At 46.4% G+C, this 16,124-nt stretch overlaps 1 protein-coding gene across 1 annotated transcript in view; it reads right to left on the bottom strand.

Moving 5' to 3' along the window:
* SLC26A5 (solute carrier family 26 member 5) overlaps positions 1-12,460 on the bottom strand; it is a 134,742-nt gene extending 122,282 nt beyond the window's left edge. Inside the window, exons 1-2 of the mRNA XM_075345184.1 lie at positions 12,343-12,460; positions 1,586-1,777 (exon numbers count right to left, since the gene is read on the bottom strand). Coding sequence (XP_075201299.1) covers positions 1,586-1,740 — 155 coding nt within the window. The 5' untranslated portion in view covers positions 1,741-1,777; positions 12,343-12,460. The remainder of the gene's footprint in view (positions 1-1,585; positions 1,778-12,342) is intronic.
* Between the last annotated feature and the right edge of the window lie 3,664 nt (positions 12,461-16,124).

Below are 16,124 nucleotides of genomic sequence, written 5' to 3'. Positions count from 1 at the left end.
AATACGTTATAGTGTATACACAAGAGAAAGACGTAGTCGACAGTGTGCACACAGTTTAAAAACATGAAAGCCAAGACATGGGCTGAAGCAATAATGGTGGTGCACTGCATCTCAATAGACAAAGTGCTGTTCCAATAGCAAGAAAAGATGGGGAAAAAAACATGACACTCACCAATATATCATTGTTAATAAGAAATGACAAACGGGAGAGTAGCAGGGTTTAAAGTGGAGGCAGTGGCGAGGTGTAAAGTAAACTGCTTCGCGTTTACTACTGCTTTCTCTACCTCTGTAGCCAGAAGGCTAGAGATAGCGTTAGTGATAGTGAAATGGCTGTCACACTCTTTATACCTCACTACTCTACCTTGTGAGAATGTAATCCGCTGATTATAATGTCACAATTAAGGAATCTGTCAGAAGGATTTCATACCCAAAACTATTTATATTTGCATGCAGTTCTTTCAAAGACAACTCCAACAATGCCTTCACATATCCAGGCTGCTGCTGTTACTGAGAAATCAGTGTTTTAATTGATATGCAAATGACCCTGTAGATCTGAAACTTCTGTCACTCCAGGTCTATTCCCCGCCCAGCACTGCCGCCTCCTGCTTGATTGATGGGTCCTTTGTCTGAAGTTACACAGCATAGAGGCTGTTAGTCAAGCAGGAGGTGTAAACAGGTGGCAAGTGAAAACACAATATAACTACAAAAAAAAAACAAAACATACACCTGCACTCTTAAAATGCTAACATTGAAATGACATATAAGTTTTTAACCCAGATAGAGGTATTTCAAGTTAGGATCCCGATATATAAGATATCACCTTATTGTTGGTTATCGGGCTCACATGCATTGGCCAATACATAAGCTACGGTAAGTACAGTATTTCTTTTTTCAAATATCCCTATAACAGTAATGCAATACCAGAGTTCCCTTATTCAATTTTAGCATTTTAGCGTGCAGCTGTAGTATTTCTTATAGTCAAGCAGGAGGCGGCGGAGCTGGGTGAGAGTGAGAGGCTTCAGTTCTACAATAGCTCATCAGCCTATTGATTGTGGGGAGTGCTGGATATTAGTTCACCCACCAATCTAACGCTGATGGGGTCATCAATATAATTTGTCCAGAAAACCCCTTTAAATTTTGGATACATAATCACTCACCACAGCAGACGTAACAAATCACAGTTCATAATACCTTTAGTTCCTTCTGGTTTGGTATGCCAGCCTTAATGATAAGCATAACGAAATATGATGCACCTAATTCATTAAGACCCATACGCCACTTAGTGACTTTAGCACCTCTTATCATTAGCGTTTGCCTAAGTGCACTACGCCAGAAACCTTATTCCAGTGATGGACTAGAGAAACATTTCTGGGGCAAGGAACGCCTCCACTTTTTCATGACTGTCAGGCGGGATTAGCCATGCCCTGTCCCTGCTCAGCCCACTTTGGCGGAGCTGGCCAAATCGGATGTGAAAATGAAAAATATTTTCAGTCATATGAAGGAGTTTCACACCAGAAATGTGGTGTAAACATCTTGAAGTGGGGTGTGAATGTTCGCAAATAGAGTAACAGTAAAGGGTTATTACCGGCAAGATTGTGCTACGTTATGAAGTAAGGATGTTGGTTCTTTTTTTCTCAAATGCAAATGTTCTTGCAAATATTCCTGGGTGTATATGGGCCGATTAACGCAGTATTTTTGTCTCTGGCACAGACATTCATCTTCCCCTGAAGCCAATTCCATAGCACATTTCACGTCCTTGTTTAATATCTGAAGGTCACTGTAGAGAGATAATCACATTTAGTTTGTAACATAAGTATACAAAGTCATCAAACATATCCAAAACATGAAATTAATTACCCCTGGTGGTATTTAAAAAACACTACGAAGGGTAACGAGGAGTGTGCAAGATTGTAACACTTCATTGTTTTAATCAACATTACTCCAATATCTACTATACTTATATGGAGGTGTCGCGGGCGGAGCGGACGCGCTCGCCACGCTCGGGTCCGGGGCTTCTGCTGCTCGGTGGCTCGAGCGGTGGGCCGGACCCAGGGACTCGAGCAGCGCTCCTCACCCGTGAGTGAAAAGGGATGGTTTGGTTAGGGAGGTTCGTGACGCCACCCACGGGACGTGGTGATGATGGCACCACCGCTGCTGGTAACGGGGTGATCCCGGGGCCCGGTGGTGTAACGGGGAGGCCGGATGGCTGGGGTGCAGGGACTGCGCGGCGCAGTGCCGGACGGCACTGGTGTACTCACTCAGACAATCACTGACAAAGTCTCTGGTAAACCAAAACGGCTGGATGGACGGGTCCCGCAGCCGGCTGCAGTGTTGTTGTTGTTGTTGTGCTCTCCCCGGACGGCTGATGGTGGCTGTCTTTCCCTGCACCTTTGAAAATGTTCTTGACTCTTGTGGTTGCCCATCGGTAGTCCGCTCCCCGGCGTATAGGTGCCGTAGGAGCCCGTTTTGCCCGCAGGCGCTGGCCCTTGGATCTCTAGCTTGTGGCGGTGGCTGTATATCCTCTCTGGGTGGACGGTTGCCTTCAATCGGGACTTGGTTGTTAGGGAACCCCGGGGGTTCCTGTCACATTCGGATTTGACTATTGACGGCGGCTCCAAGCCTGGTCGGGGTCCGATGGCCCTGCCTGTGTGCTTAGCTTCACTCCGTTCCCCGATCCTGTACCGGCGGGCCGACGCCCGACCCCGGTGCTTACGGCTCTGCAGAGTTCCACCAACTCCTGCAGACGACCACCACCGTCTGCCAACCTTGCTGTCAGTGTCTGGGCTCCTACCCAGACACCTCAAGTGTTCACTCCTCTCACTTTCACCTCCAAGACTGATCTCACTCTTTTCCCGCCTCCAGGCCTGTGAACTCCTCGGTGGGTGGGGCCAACCGCCTGGCTCCGCCCCACCTGGTGTGGACATCAGACCCTGGAGGGAGGAAACAAGGGATTTTGGTTTGGCTGGTGTAACTGCCTAGGGTGGGGGTGTGTATGGTGATATGTATGCAACTACCTGGCTAGTCCAGGGCGTCACACTCCCCCTTGGTAAAATACAGACCGTCCGCGGGCTGCCCGTCCATCACTGGTTTTATTTTTCAAAACTGTAAAAAGATAAATAACATTAAAACATTCAACATACGTATATTTTCAGGTCTTCCCTTACGGGAGGTGCATTACTTTTAACGTTTCAATCATTTTTATTAAACGGACGGGTTCATGGTCATCCGCTCTCCCACCCAAATAACCTGATCCTTGATACTGCACCTAAGAAATGGGGGACAACTTGGCTGCAACGGCGGACCGCTGCCACTATTTGAGGTCGCACTCATCCAGGACCTCTTCCAGCTCGATATCCGGACGGCTCGGTGGAGGAGGGGGCTGGGGCAGCATCTGCACACCGCGGCTCTCCCTCTGTTTAACATCTAGGGCGAACCAGCCCCTCTCCCCGCAGTGTCGGGTCGGGTGTAGGTTACCAGGTCGCCCGGCAACAGATCGCGACCTGGGTGGCCCGTAGGGAGGTGTGAGTTAACGTCGCGGCGAGCCACAAACACTTCGGCCTCCAGGCCTGGTTCGTAAATAAAGCCGAACCCCCTTTGTGGGTCAAACTTCCGGACTTGGCCTTCATACACCGGGCCCCGCACCCGAAACGTGGCATTGCAGAGAGCATCCTTTTCCTTAATCACTCGCGCCATTACTTCGGCCCTCTGCTGCTCCCTGGCGGCGATTTCGTAAGGGGCCCAAGCATGCCCCTGCGCTCGGGTCGGGCCCCGCTGGACCGCGCCCACACCGGCCACACCCGGTACTCTCTTGTGGGGGTCCTGCGGTGACGTGGCCTGAACTTCTGCTTGGCAGTGACGGCCCGGCGCAGCCTCAGCCGAGGCGTGGGACTCGGGGACAGCTGGCCTCACTGATTGGGCCTTCGGGCCCGCAGCGGCCGGTTCCTACATGGCCGGGCGGACTGCCGGGGCCGGGACTGTCTCGGGTGCAGCCACTTCCGGGGCCGACGGCTTCTTGTCACGGACGGGCACCTCCCGCGGGATCTTCCATGGGAGCGGGAGGGATACGGGCCGTTCCCGGACAACGCCCCCAGGCCGGTCCTCTAGGGCGGACGGGTTAGATTCCGCTACCGATGTTGGGGGTAGCGGACCGAGCGGAGGGGCAACAGCAACCGGTACGGATGGCGGGGGAGGCAGGAGGGTGAGCGGACGCAGGCTGGGCCCCTCAGTGGCCGCCGCCACTTCCTCCATCTCGGCCACCCAGCGCTCCATCAAGAACCGGACCTGGGTTTGAAGGCGGCAGCACATTTGTGCGGTCCGGGCTTCCACCCACTCCGCCGTTCCTGGCGTGGGCTTGGGAATTTCGGCATCACTGGACGGGACGGACATGCTTGCTGGCAGACTTCCAAGAACCGGATATGTTGCAGAGTCCTGGCGTCCCCGCTTTTTATGCCCTCGGCTACATTAGGCAGGCTTTCACCCGCCCCCCCCCTTGGTTCTTTCTAGCACTTCAGCTTGTTGGGGGCGGGGCTTTGCTTTCGCGCCTTCCCTGCTCGGGGAAGACGCTCGAGTGGGAAATCCTCGCGCCAAAGATGGCGGCCCTTCAAATTTTTCGGCCGGACGCCGCCGGCAGGGACTGCAAGGCGCATTTCTACTGGTAAGTAGATCGGTTCTATCCTCTTCGTAGACGCCAAGTTGTCGCGGGCGGAGGGGACGCGCTTGCCATACTCAGGTCCGGGGCTTCTGCTGCTCGGTGGCTCGAGCGGTGGGCCGGACCCGGGGACTCGAGCAGCGCTCCTCACCCGTGAGTGAAAAGGGATGGTTTGGTTAGGGAGAATGTTCGTGACGCCACCCACAGGACGTGGTGATGATGGCACCACCACTGCTGGTAACAGGGATCCTGGGAAAGATGGTGGGGTGCAGCTGGGATGTTGTCCCCTCCGTGGGTAGGGGGGTTTGGTGATCCCGGGGCCCGGTGGTGTAACGGGGAGGCTGGATGGCTGGGGTGCAGGGACTGCGCGGCGCGGTGCCGGACGGCACTGGTGTACTCACTCAGACAATCACTGACAAAGTCTCTGGTAAACCAAAACGGCTGGATGGACGGGTCCCGCAGCCGGCTGCAGTGTTGTTGTTGTGCTCTCCCCGAACGGCTGATGGTGGCTGTCTTTCCCTGCACCTTTGAAAATGTTCTTGACTCCTGTGGTTGCCCACTGGTAGTCCGCTCCCCGGCGTATAGGTGCCGTAGGAGCCCGTTTTGCCCGCAGGCGCTGGCCCTTGGATCTCTAGCCTGTGGCGGTGGCTGTATATCCTCTCTGGGTGGACGGCTGCCTTCAATCGGGACTTGGTTGTTAGGGAACCCCGGGGGTTCCTGTCACATTCGGATTTGACTATTAACGGCGGCTCCAAGCCTGGTCGGGGTCCGATGGCCCTGCCTGTGTGCTTAGCTTCACTCCGTTCCCCAATCCGGTACCGGCGGCCCAACGCTCAACCCCGGTGCTTACGGCTCTGCGGAATTCCACCAACTCCTGCAGACGGCCACCACCGTCTGCCAACCTTGCTGTCAGTGTCTGGGCTCCTACCCAGACACCTCAAGTGTTCACTCCTCCCACTTTCACCTCCAAGACTGATCTCACTCTTTTCCCGCCTCCAGGCCTGTGAACTCCTCGGTGGGTGGGGCCAACCGCCTGGCTCCGCCCCACCTGGTGTGGACATCAGACCCTGGAGGGAGGCAACAAGGGTTTTTGGTTTGGCTGGTGTAACTGCCTAGGGTGGGGGTGTGTATGTTGGTATGTATGTGACTACCTGGCTAGTCCAGGGCGTCACAGAGGTTGTTAGCACACATTTTGTTCACATTGAGTTCACCTGCCACGATAAGGCGACCACACTCAGAGAGGTCTCTAAGTCACACAGTGAACCTGTACAACAGGAGAATTACTTCTTTCTCGGAAAAGTTACCTTTACTGTTACGTCAGTGAGATTATGGCAATACCAATACATAGGGTTTTTAATCTTATATGTTTACCTTTGCCCAATATTAATACACTACCAACAAAAAGTTAGGGATATTTGGCTTTCTCGTGAAATTTCAGGATGATCCTAAAATGATCTTTAACCTTTTCAGGTGAACTTAAGACCTTCTCTGAGTTTTGTATGCACATGTTCAACTATTCAATGTTCCTGTACTTTTTGCTTAACTTGTGTTCTCAAACAATGAGCTTAAAGGGGTTCTCCAGTCTAAACTGATAGGTCTGCAGTCACTATTGCTGGATATGAAAATTGTCATTTTTTTTTAATTAAAAAATAAAAATGCTGAAAAAAAGCTGGCCAAGCTAGCTACCGTATCTCTATCTATTGAGCTATTCTATTTTATATGTTCTTTCTTTATATCTCTCTATCTATTCTATCTATACTTTTTCTGGTTTTGCACATTTTTTAAGCACATTAAAAAAAAAAAACAAACAAAAAAACATTCATTTCAGTATCATGTGTTTTTTTACTGGCACCAGTCACACGGATGTCACACGTATGACCATACCGGTGCACATGGCTTGCACGTGTTTAAACTTGGACATGTGAAAGAGTCCTAACATTGGTCTCCGTGTGATCTGATTTTCTGCCCTTACACCACATGGATCTTCTGCACCAGCACATAGGAGTTTAGCAACTCTCAGCGAACAGTCATCAATCTCACAGTATATACTCAAGTGGCAGTAGAGAAGTGATTAAAAGCAGCTTATTCATAACTAGCCCAAGTTTATTTTGTAAACCTAGGCCCAGGGGAGAGGAGCTTCTCATAATTTATAGAACCTGCTGTTAAAATCTGGGTGTCAGAAACAACAACACACTATTAAAGGTTGTACATGCCTTTTTAAAGTTTAGCTTTATCGGATTTCTAAAAGTAAGACAATGACAAGGCAGAAATGTGCAAAACTAAAAAAAGACAATAGCACAATTTGTATAACAAAGAACAGGATGTAAATTTCCATAACAACACCAAACAGTGAAATAGCACTCCCTTAACCCTTTCACCCCCAGGTGAATTTCCATTCTAATGGTCATGTCACACACAACGACAGCGACGACGACGTCGCTGCTAAGTCACCATTTTCTGTGACGTAGCAGCGACCTTGCTAGCGATGTCGCTGTGTGTGACATCCAGCAATGACCTGGCCCCTGCTGTGAGGTCGCCGGTTGTTGCTGAATGTCCTGGACCATATTTTGGTCGGTGCTCTCCCGCTGTGAAGCGCACATCGCTGTGTGTGACAGCGAGAGAGAGACGAACTGAAGCGAGCAGGGAGCCGGCTTCTGCGGACGCTGGTAACCAAGGTACACATCAGGTAACCAAGCAAAGGCGTAGCCAAGGTACACATCGGGTAACTATAAGAAAAGCGGTTTGTTTATTAACCCGATGTGTACTCTGGCTACAAGTGCAGGGAGCCAGCGCTAAGCGGTGTGCGCTGGTAACCAAGGTAAATATCGGGTAACCAAGCGAAGCACTTTGCTTGGTTACCCGATATTTACCTTAGTTACCAAGCGAGCGCAGCATCGCTTCCACGCGTCGCTGCTAGCTGGGGGCTGGTCACTGGTCGCTGGTGAGATCTGCCTGTTTGACAGCTCACCAGCGACCATGTAACGACGCAGCAGCGATCCTGATAAGGTCAGATCGTCGTCATGATCGCTGCTGCGTCGCTACATGTGACCTTAGCATAAGTCTTTTCCTCCCCTTCTTCCAAGAGCCATAACTTTTGTATTTTCCCATCAATATTGCCGTACGAGGGCTTGTTTTTTGCAGGATGAATTATATTTTTGAATGACAACAATCTGCCACATATTGTACTGGAAAACTGGGGAAAAAAATCCAAGTGCAGTGAAATTGCATAAAAAAATTCAATTACACAATGTTTTTTTTTGGGGGGGGGCTATTTTCCATGTTTACTATATGGTAAAGGCGATTTTGACACAATTTCGTAAGACACGTTCTCATTTTTTGGGATGTGGGGCATTTTGATTTTTTTTCTCATTAAGTTGTTTACTGATCAAATTAATTTTTTAGATTTTGATACATCGGGCATTTACGAATGTGGTTTTTTTTTATTAATTTTTTTTTTCAATGGGGACAAAAAGGGGGGTGATTTGAACTTTTAGTTTATTCACATTATTAAAAGCTTTTTTTCTACTTTTTGTTCTATTTACTAGTTCCCTTAGGGGACTTGAAGCTGCGATCATTCAATCACTTGTGCGGTACAGAGCAGAGCATCAGCACTGCTCTGTAAGCAGAAATCAGCATCTCTTATGAACGCCAACTCACAGGCTGCGTCCATAAGAAGTTCATCATGACTGACACAGGGGTCACCAGGTCACCCCTGACTGTCATGACAACCCATCGGTGCCCCCCCAATCAACATCATGGTGCAGCCAATGGGAGCAAGGAATGATGTGCTCCTCGCCAGCGCACGGTAAATCCCACTATCAGATCAGTCAACATGTGCAGGAAAAGACGTGGGTTCAGCATCGGCATGCAAGCCTGCATCAAAGGCAGGGTGCTAACATAGAACATACTGGTACGTTCTATGTCGTTAAGTATCTTACTATAGAATGTCTATATGTTTTTAGAAGGAATGTTGTACTGATGGGGAAGGACAAGAGCTGGGTTTAGGTCCACTGTAAAATGTGTAATCTTTGGTATCACTAGTTGCCCTTTTACCCCAAACAGGAGTGAGAAGCCTGCAGGACCAAAATATATGTAACACATCACCTTCTTCATCTGTACCACATGGGATTGGCTTCTGGGGAGATAGAATGTAAGCAAGTTGGGACTGTATACCTCCAAGACAGCAATTTATAGCCGCTCTGATGAAAGCGAGAACAAATAGATGCTTTGTGGGTTAAAGTGCAGATACGTCTCCACCGGTCTGGGGACTACATGCCTTGATTAATTAGAGTGGTGTCAGTAGCACAAGGACAACCTACACAATATTAGACCGGTGGTTTTAATGTTATGGTTCATCTGTGTTTATATAATTTGATAACAATCTTGAAGATGTGAACTACCAATCAAAATCAAATCATGACGGCCATAAATAACACAGTACGCACATAAAAGTGGCACTATGACGAGGGAAATCCCTAGTACACAAACAGGGTGTGAGAACTGATGACAGAAGAGGAAGCTTGGTCACGAGCTACACGGGTGCTCAGGATGACTTGTGTCCGCTCATAAAAGTCTTATTGCTGACAAATGTACACAAAAGAGTTCCTTCAATTCTCTACAGGATCTACATTATGAAATATTCTTCCTGAATTAAGCAATCTTTTAGAGCAGGGGAAGATGGCTGGGTATATGGAGCTCAGAGCACTGAACTTACCTCGGGTACAGCGTACAAATCAGTGCAATGTATGGTACAAGTCATTTGTCTTCTCAGAGATCAGTGTCAGTGACTGAGAAGCCATTGCCAATGCGTGGAGCATGAGACCAGAACGCAGAGACCTGGAGAGTATTATTTCTTCTATTAAGAATAGTCTAAACATCACTAAGTAAATATTCTCCGTAACAGACCTTCAAGCAAACCTCAGCAAATTACTACCAGTTTACTCTCCTGTGCTCCAATTTCTGGACTTTCTACGACTAGTCTATCAGCCTGGTTACTTTCCTGCAGCAATGATGTGCCTTACATGTGCATAACCAGTGCAGGAAAATAGACTCTAGATTATTAGAAGAGATTTTAATACTGAGTATGCGCACTGCGGATAAATGTATTAGGCAGGGGCAATAAGTGGTGCAGACGTTCCTAGTTACAGAATGTTGAATAAGACAGCTGTAAAGCCCAGACTAACGGACACCACACGTACGAGAAGGCCAGACTGGACAACGGACACCACGAGCATGACAAGGCCAGACTAATGATTGGACACGACAAGGCCAGACTAATGAATGTATGAGAAAACTAGACCAAACAGAGGACACCATGGGCATGACAAGGTCAGACCGGCCAAAGGACATCACGCGCACAAGGCCAGACTAATGAACGGACGCCACGTGTACGACAAGGCCAGACCAAAGAAAGGACACCACGTGCATGACAAGACTAGACTAATGAACAGACATCACATGTTCGAGAAGGCCAGACTAATGAATAAAAAACCACGCACACGAGAAGGCCAGACCGAACAAAAAACACCACGTGTACGAGAAGGCCAGACTAAGGAACAGACACCATGCGCACGACGCGTATGAAAAGGCCAGACTAGGGAACGGCCAGTACGAGTACGAGAAGGCCAGACTAGGGAACGGCCAGTACGAGTACGAGAAGGCCAGACTAGGGAACGGCCAGTACGAGTACGAGAAGGCCAGACTAGGGAACGGCCAGTACGAGTACGAGAAGGCCAGACTAGGGAACGGCCAGTACGAGTACGAGAAGGCCAGACTAGGGAACGGCCAGTACGAGTACGAGAAGGCCAGACTAGGGAACGGCCAGTACGAGTACGAGAAGGCCAGACTAGGGAACGGCCAGTACGAGTACGAGAAGGCCAGACTAGGGAACGGCCAGTACGAGTACGAGAAGGCCAGACTAGGGAACGGCCAGTACGAGTACGAGAAGGCCAGACTAGGGAACGGCCAGTACGAGTACGAGAAGGCCAGACTAGGGAACGGCCAGTACGAGTACGAGAAGGCCAGACTAGGGAACGGCCAGTACGAGTACGAGAAGGCCAGACTACGGAACGGCCAGTACGAGTACGAGAAGGCCAGACTACGGAACGGCCAGTACGAGTACGAGAAGGCCAGACTACGGAACGGCCAGTACGAGTACGAGAAGGCCAGACTGAAAAAACATCTCTATAGTACGCTATTCACACCACATCCAGTACGTTTAAAGGTGTTGCCCAGTGAAACTAGTTATCACCTACTCAGTGCACAGGTAATAAATTACTAATCAGTGGAGGTCTTACCACTCATTCCAATACAGTTAAAATGGCGCAGCAGTGAGTCCACTCGACCATCCCTCCATTCATTCCCAACGGAGTTGCCATATGCTGCACTCAGTTATTTTTGGCCATCACATAGAGAATGAATGGAACGGCAGTGAGCATGCTCGACCGTCTCTCCATTAATTTCCAATAGAGCTGCCATATGCTGTGCTCAGCTATTTATGGCTACCCCATAGAGAATGAATGGCGCAGCAGTGAGCATGCGCGACCGTCCCTCCATTCATTCCCAATGGAGCTGCCATATGCTGTGCTCAGCTATTTATGGCTACCCCATAGAGAATGAATGGCGCAGCAGTGAGCATGCGCGACCGTCCCTCCATTCATTCCCAATGGAGCTGCCATATGCTGCGCTCAGCTATTTGTGGCTACCCCATGGAGAATGGATGGCGCAGCAGTGAGCATGATTGACCATCTCCATTCATTCCCAATGGAGCTGCTATATGCTGCGCTCAGCTATTTATGGCTACCCCATAGAGAATGAATGGCGCAACAGTCAACATCCAACCTGCCGTTATATTTTGTAATGGGTACAAAATGGCTCCATTGGTAATAAAAACTCACCGTTCTGCTGATCAGTACGGGTCACAGCATTCGGACCCCCAGTGATGAGTACGGTAGGTTATCAACTAGCTTGAAAACAGGTGTAACTTATTTTAAACCGGACAATCCATTTAAGAATAGTTTCCCCTAAAATCAATATTTACTCAATAGTATAAATAAAAACGTTAACAGTATAGTGCTGAATACATCTCCTAAGAGCTTCCCCCCCCCCCCATAAAAATAGCTACAAATGCCCAACGTTGGGAGAATAACATAAGGGGCGGCAGCCAGGTCTGAGCAATCTATGGCAAGTTACGGTAATCCCGGCTGTCCCCAGATATGGTATGTGTTGGCACCATTCTACCCTAATGGCCATTCAGAGTCTATGGGACTGACCCTGAGGGGCCAAATGGGATCTTACAGTGCACAGGTGGGTCAGAGCAGTGTGGCAGACATCCCAAGAAATCAGTGACAAGTTATGTGAGGGTTATACAGTGCCCGGCAGGTGAGGTGGCGTTTCCAGAGTCAGCCCTCCTGCACCACCAGGCTCCATCAGCAGCAGCAGCAGCAGCAGTAGTGATGGTGCCCTATCATCTATGGCAATGGTGGATACATACAGTGACATTTTGCATGGTCTTCTGATGTGCAGATGTCAGTGAGCAGTGTCTGGCATTAGGGGCACATGTGAGGTGCATTGTGCTGGCTGTGTGACCTATGAAGTAGCAGTACACGGCTGTGGGGATGACTGACTGTCACATCTGACTGTGGAGGAATGGCAGGATATCCCAGCAGCACCTCAGGTCATGTCAGTTCACTTACCTCAGTCTCAGGACGAGGTGTTTCCTCGTGTAATTGCCTCTCAGTAGCCGCTAATGTCTTCCACTAGTTACAATTTAACAGCAGCGCTATCAGCACAGTCTCACTTGTGACTTGGACAACTATCAGCTCCTTGAAATGTGAGACGCTGATGATAGGGCACCAGTACGCCTGTGTAACTGACAGGCTCCGCCCGAGGGCTGACGGGTAATGTAGTCCTCTGTCACTATAAAATGCAGTGCATCGCCGGCACATGAACCTCAATGCCCATAATGCACCGCTGTGGAGGTAAAGGTTAGCCTGGGAGCGATACTCTGGCCCCGCCCTCGCGTGTAGTGTAATGTACAGCAGTGCGTGTGTAGCTGTGTCATAGTGACCAGGAATGGTGGAGGTGACAGGTGCCGGGGACCTCCCATCACCAGCCACAAACAGTGGGAGAGATGGCAATGTTGGGATTCAGGGCAGTGCTAGGCAGGGTGACTGCCCTCCATAAAGGGCATGGAAGGTGTGAGGCTGTAGCCACAAGCTGCAGAATGGAGGCTGCCACAGAAAATCCGCTCCAACATCTGAATTATGGAATGGTACAGGAATGGTGTCTGGTTCTGTAGATCCTGAGCACCTCAGTGTTTCTGGGGGGGACATACTAAAAAGAATGATGAAAAGGAATAAATAAAAAGAATGAAGATAATAACTTATTAGGTGTATATTATGTAGATGTATAAAAGGTTTCTTGGGCAAATTAGACATGGAATGAACATGAAATATCTGTAGATAATAGGAGAATGAACGCATATGGCATATAACCAGGTGTATATTATGTTACCTGAGCATTATAGGTGTGGAATGAACATGAAATATCTGTAGATAATAGGAGAATGAATGCATATGGCATATAACCAGGTGTATATTATGTTACCTGAGCATTATAGGTGTGGAATGATCAGGAAATATCTGTAGATAATAGGAGAATGAATGCATATGGCATATAACCAGGTGTGTATTATGTTACCTGAGCATTATAGGTATGGAATGATCATGAAATATCTGTAGATAATAGGAGAATGAACGCATATGGCATATAACCAGGTGTATATTATGTTACCTGAGCATTATAGGTGTGGAATGATCAGGAAATATCTGTAGATAATAGGAGAATGCACGCATATGGCATATAACCAGGTGTATATTATGTTACCTGAGCATTATAGGTGTGGAATGATCATGAAATATCTGTAGATAATAGGAAAATGAACACATATGGCATATAACCAGGTGTATATTATGTTACCTGAGCATTATAGGTGTGGAATGATCATGAAATATCTGTAGATAATAGGAAAATGAATGCATATGGCATATAACCAGGTGTATATTATGTTACCTGAGCATTATAGGTGTGGAATGATCAGGAAATATCTGTAGATAATAGGAGAATGAATGCATATGGCATATAACCAGGTGTATATTATGTTACCTGAGCATTATATGTGTGGAATGATTATGAAATATCTGTAGATAATAGGAGAATGAACGCATATGGCATATAACCAGGTGTATATTACGTTACCTGAGCATTATAGGTGTGGAATGATTATGAAATATCTGTAGATAATAGGAGAATGAACGCATATGGCATATAACCAGGTGTATATTATGTTACCTGAGCATTATAGGTGTGGAATGATCATGAAATATCTGTAGATAATAGGAGAATGAACGCATATCCTATATAACCAGGTGTATATTACGTTACCTGAGCATTATAGGTGTGGAATGATCATGAAATATATGTAGATAATAGGAGAATGAACACATATGGCATATAACCAGGTGTATATTATGTTACCTGAGCATTATAGGTGTGGAATGATCATGAAATATCTGTAGATAATAGGAGAATGAACACATATGGCATATAACCAGGTGTATATTATGTTACCTGAGCATTATAGGTGTAGAATGAACATTAAATATATGTAGATAATAGGAGAATGAATGCATATGGCATATAACCAGGTGTATATTATGTTACCTGAGCATTATAGGTGTGGAATGATCATGAAATATCTGTAGATAATAGGAAAATGAACACATATGGCATATAACCAGGTGTATATTATGTTACCTGAGCATTATAGGTGTGGAATGAACATGAAATATCTGTAGATAATAGGAGAATGAATGCATATGGCATATAACCAGGTGTATATTATGTTACCTGAGCATTATAGGTGTGGAATGATCAGGAAATATCTGTAGATAATAGGAGAATGAATGCATATGGCATATAACCAGGTGTGTATTATGTTACCTGAGCATTATAGGTATGGAATGATCATGAAATATCTGTAGATAATAGGAGAATGAACGCATATGGCATATAACCAGGTGTATATTATGTTACCTGAGCATTATAGGTGTGGAATGATCAGGAAATATCTGTAGATAATAGGAGAATGCACGCATATGGCATATAACCAGGTGTATATTATGTTACCTGAGCATTATAGGTGTGGAATGATCATGAAATATCTGTAGATAATAGGAAAATGAACACATATGGCATATAACCAGGTGTATATTATGTTACCTGAGCATTATAGGTGTGGAATGATCATGAAATATCTGTAGATAATAGGAAAATGAATGCATATGGCATATAACCAGGTGTATATTATGTTACCTGAGCATTATAGGTGTGGAATGATCAGGAAATATCTGTAGATAATAGGAGAATGAATGCATATGGCATATAACCAGGTGTATATTATGTTACCTGAGCATTATATGTGTGGAATGATTATGAAATATCTGTAGATAATAGGAGAATGAACGCATATGGCATATAACCAGGTGTATATTACGTTACCTGAGCATTATAGGTGTGGAATGATTATGAAATATCTGTAGATAATAGGAGAATGAACGCATATGGCATATAACCAGGTGTATATTATGTTACCTGAGCATTATAGGTGTGGAATGATCATGAAATATCTGTAGATAATAGGAGAATGAACGCATATCCTATATAACCAGGTGTATATTACGTTACCTGAGCATTATAGGTGTGGAATGATCATGAAATATATGTAGATAATAGGAGAATGAACACATATGGCATATAACCAGGTGTATATTATGTTACCTGAGCATTATAGGTGTGGAATGATCATGAAATATCTGTAGATAATAGGAGAATGAACACATATGGCATATAACCAGGTGTATATTACGTTACCTGAGCATTATAGGTGTGGAATGATTATGAAATATCTGTAGATAATAGGAGACTGAACGTATATGGCATATAACCAGGTGTATATTATGTTACCTGAGCATTATAGGTGTGGAATGATCATGAAATATCTGTAGATAATAGGAGAATGAATGCATATGGCATATAACCAGGTGTATATTATGTTACCTGAGCATTATAGGTGTGGAATGATCAGGAAATATCTGTAGATAATAGGAGAATGAACGCATATGGCATATAACCAGGTGTATATTACGTTACCTGAGCATTATAGGTGTGGAATGATCATGAAATATCTGTAGATAATAGGAGAATGAATGCATATGGCATATAACCAGGTGTATATTATGTTACCTGAGCATTATAGGTGTGGAATGATCAGGAAATATCTGTAGATAATAGGAGAATGAATGCATATGCCATATAACCAGGTGTATATTATGTTACCTGAGCATTATAGGTGTGGAATGATCAGGAAATATCTGTAGATAATAGGAGAATGAACACATATGGCATATAACCAGGT

The sequence above is a fragment of the Anomaloglossus baeobatrachus genome, chromosome 4 (genome assembly GCF_048569485.1).
Source record: "Anomaloglossus baeobatrachus isolate aAnoBae1 chromosome 4, aAnoBae1.hap1, whole genome shotgun sequence".
In the NCBI taxonomy this organism is placed as follows: Eukaryota; Metazoa; Chordata; class Amphibia; order Anura; family Aromobatidae; genus Anomaloglossus; species Anomaloglossus baeobatrachus.
The sequence above is the reverse complement of the archived record's forward strand: the minus strand, read 5'-3'. Positions and strand labels throughout refer to the sequence as shown.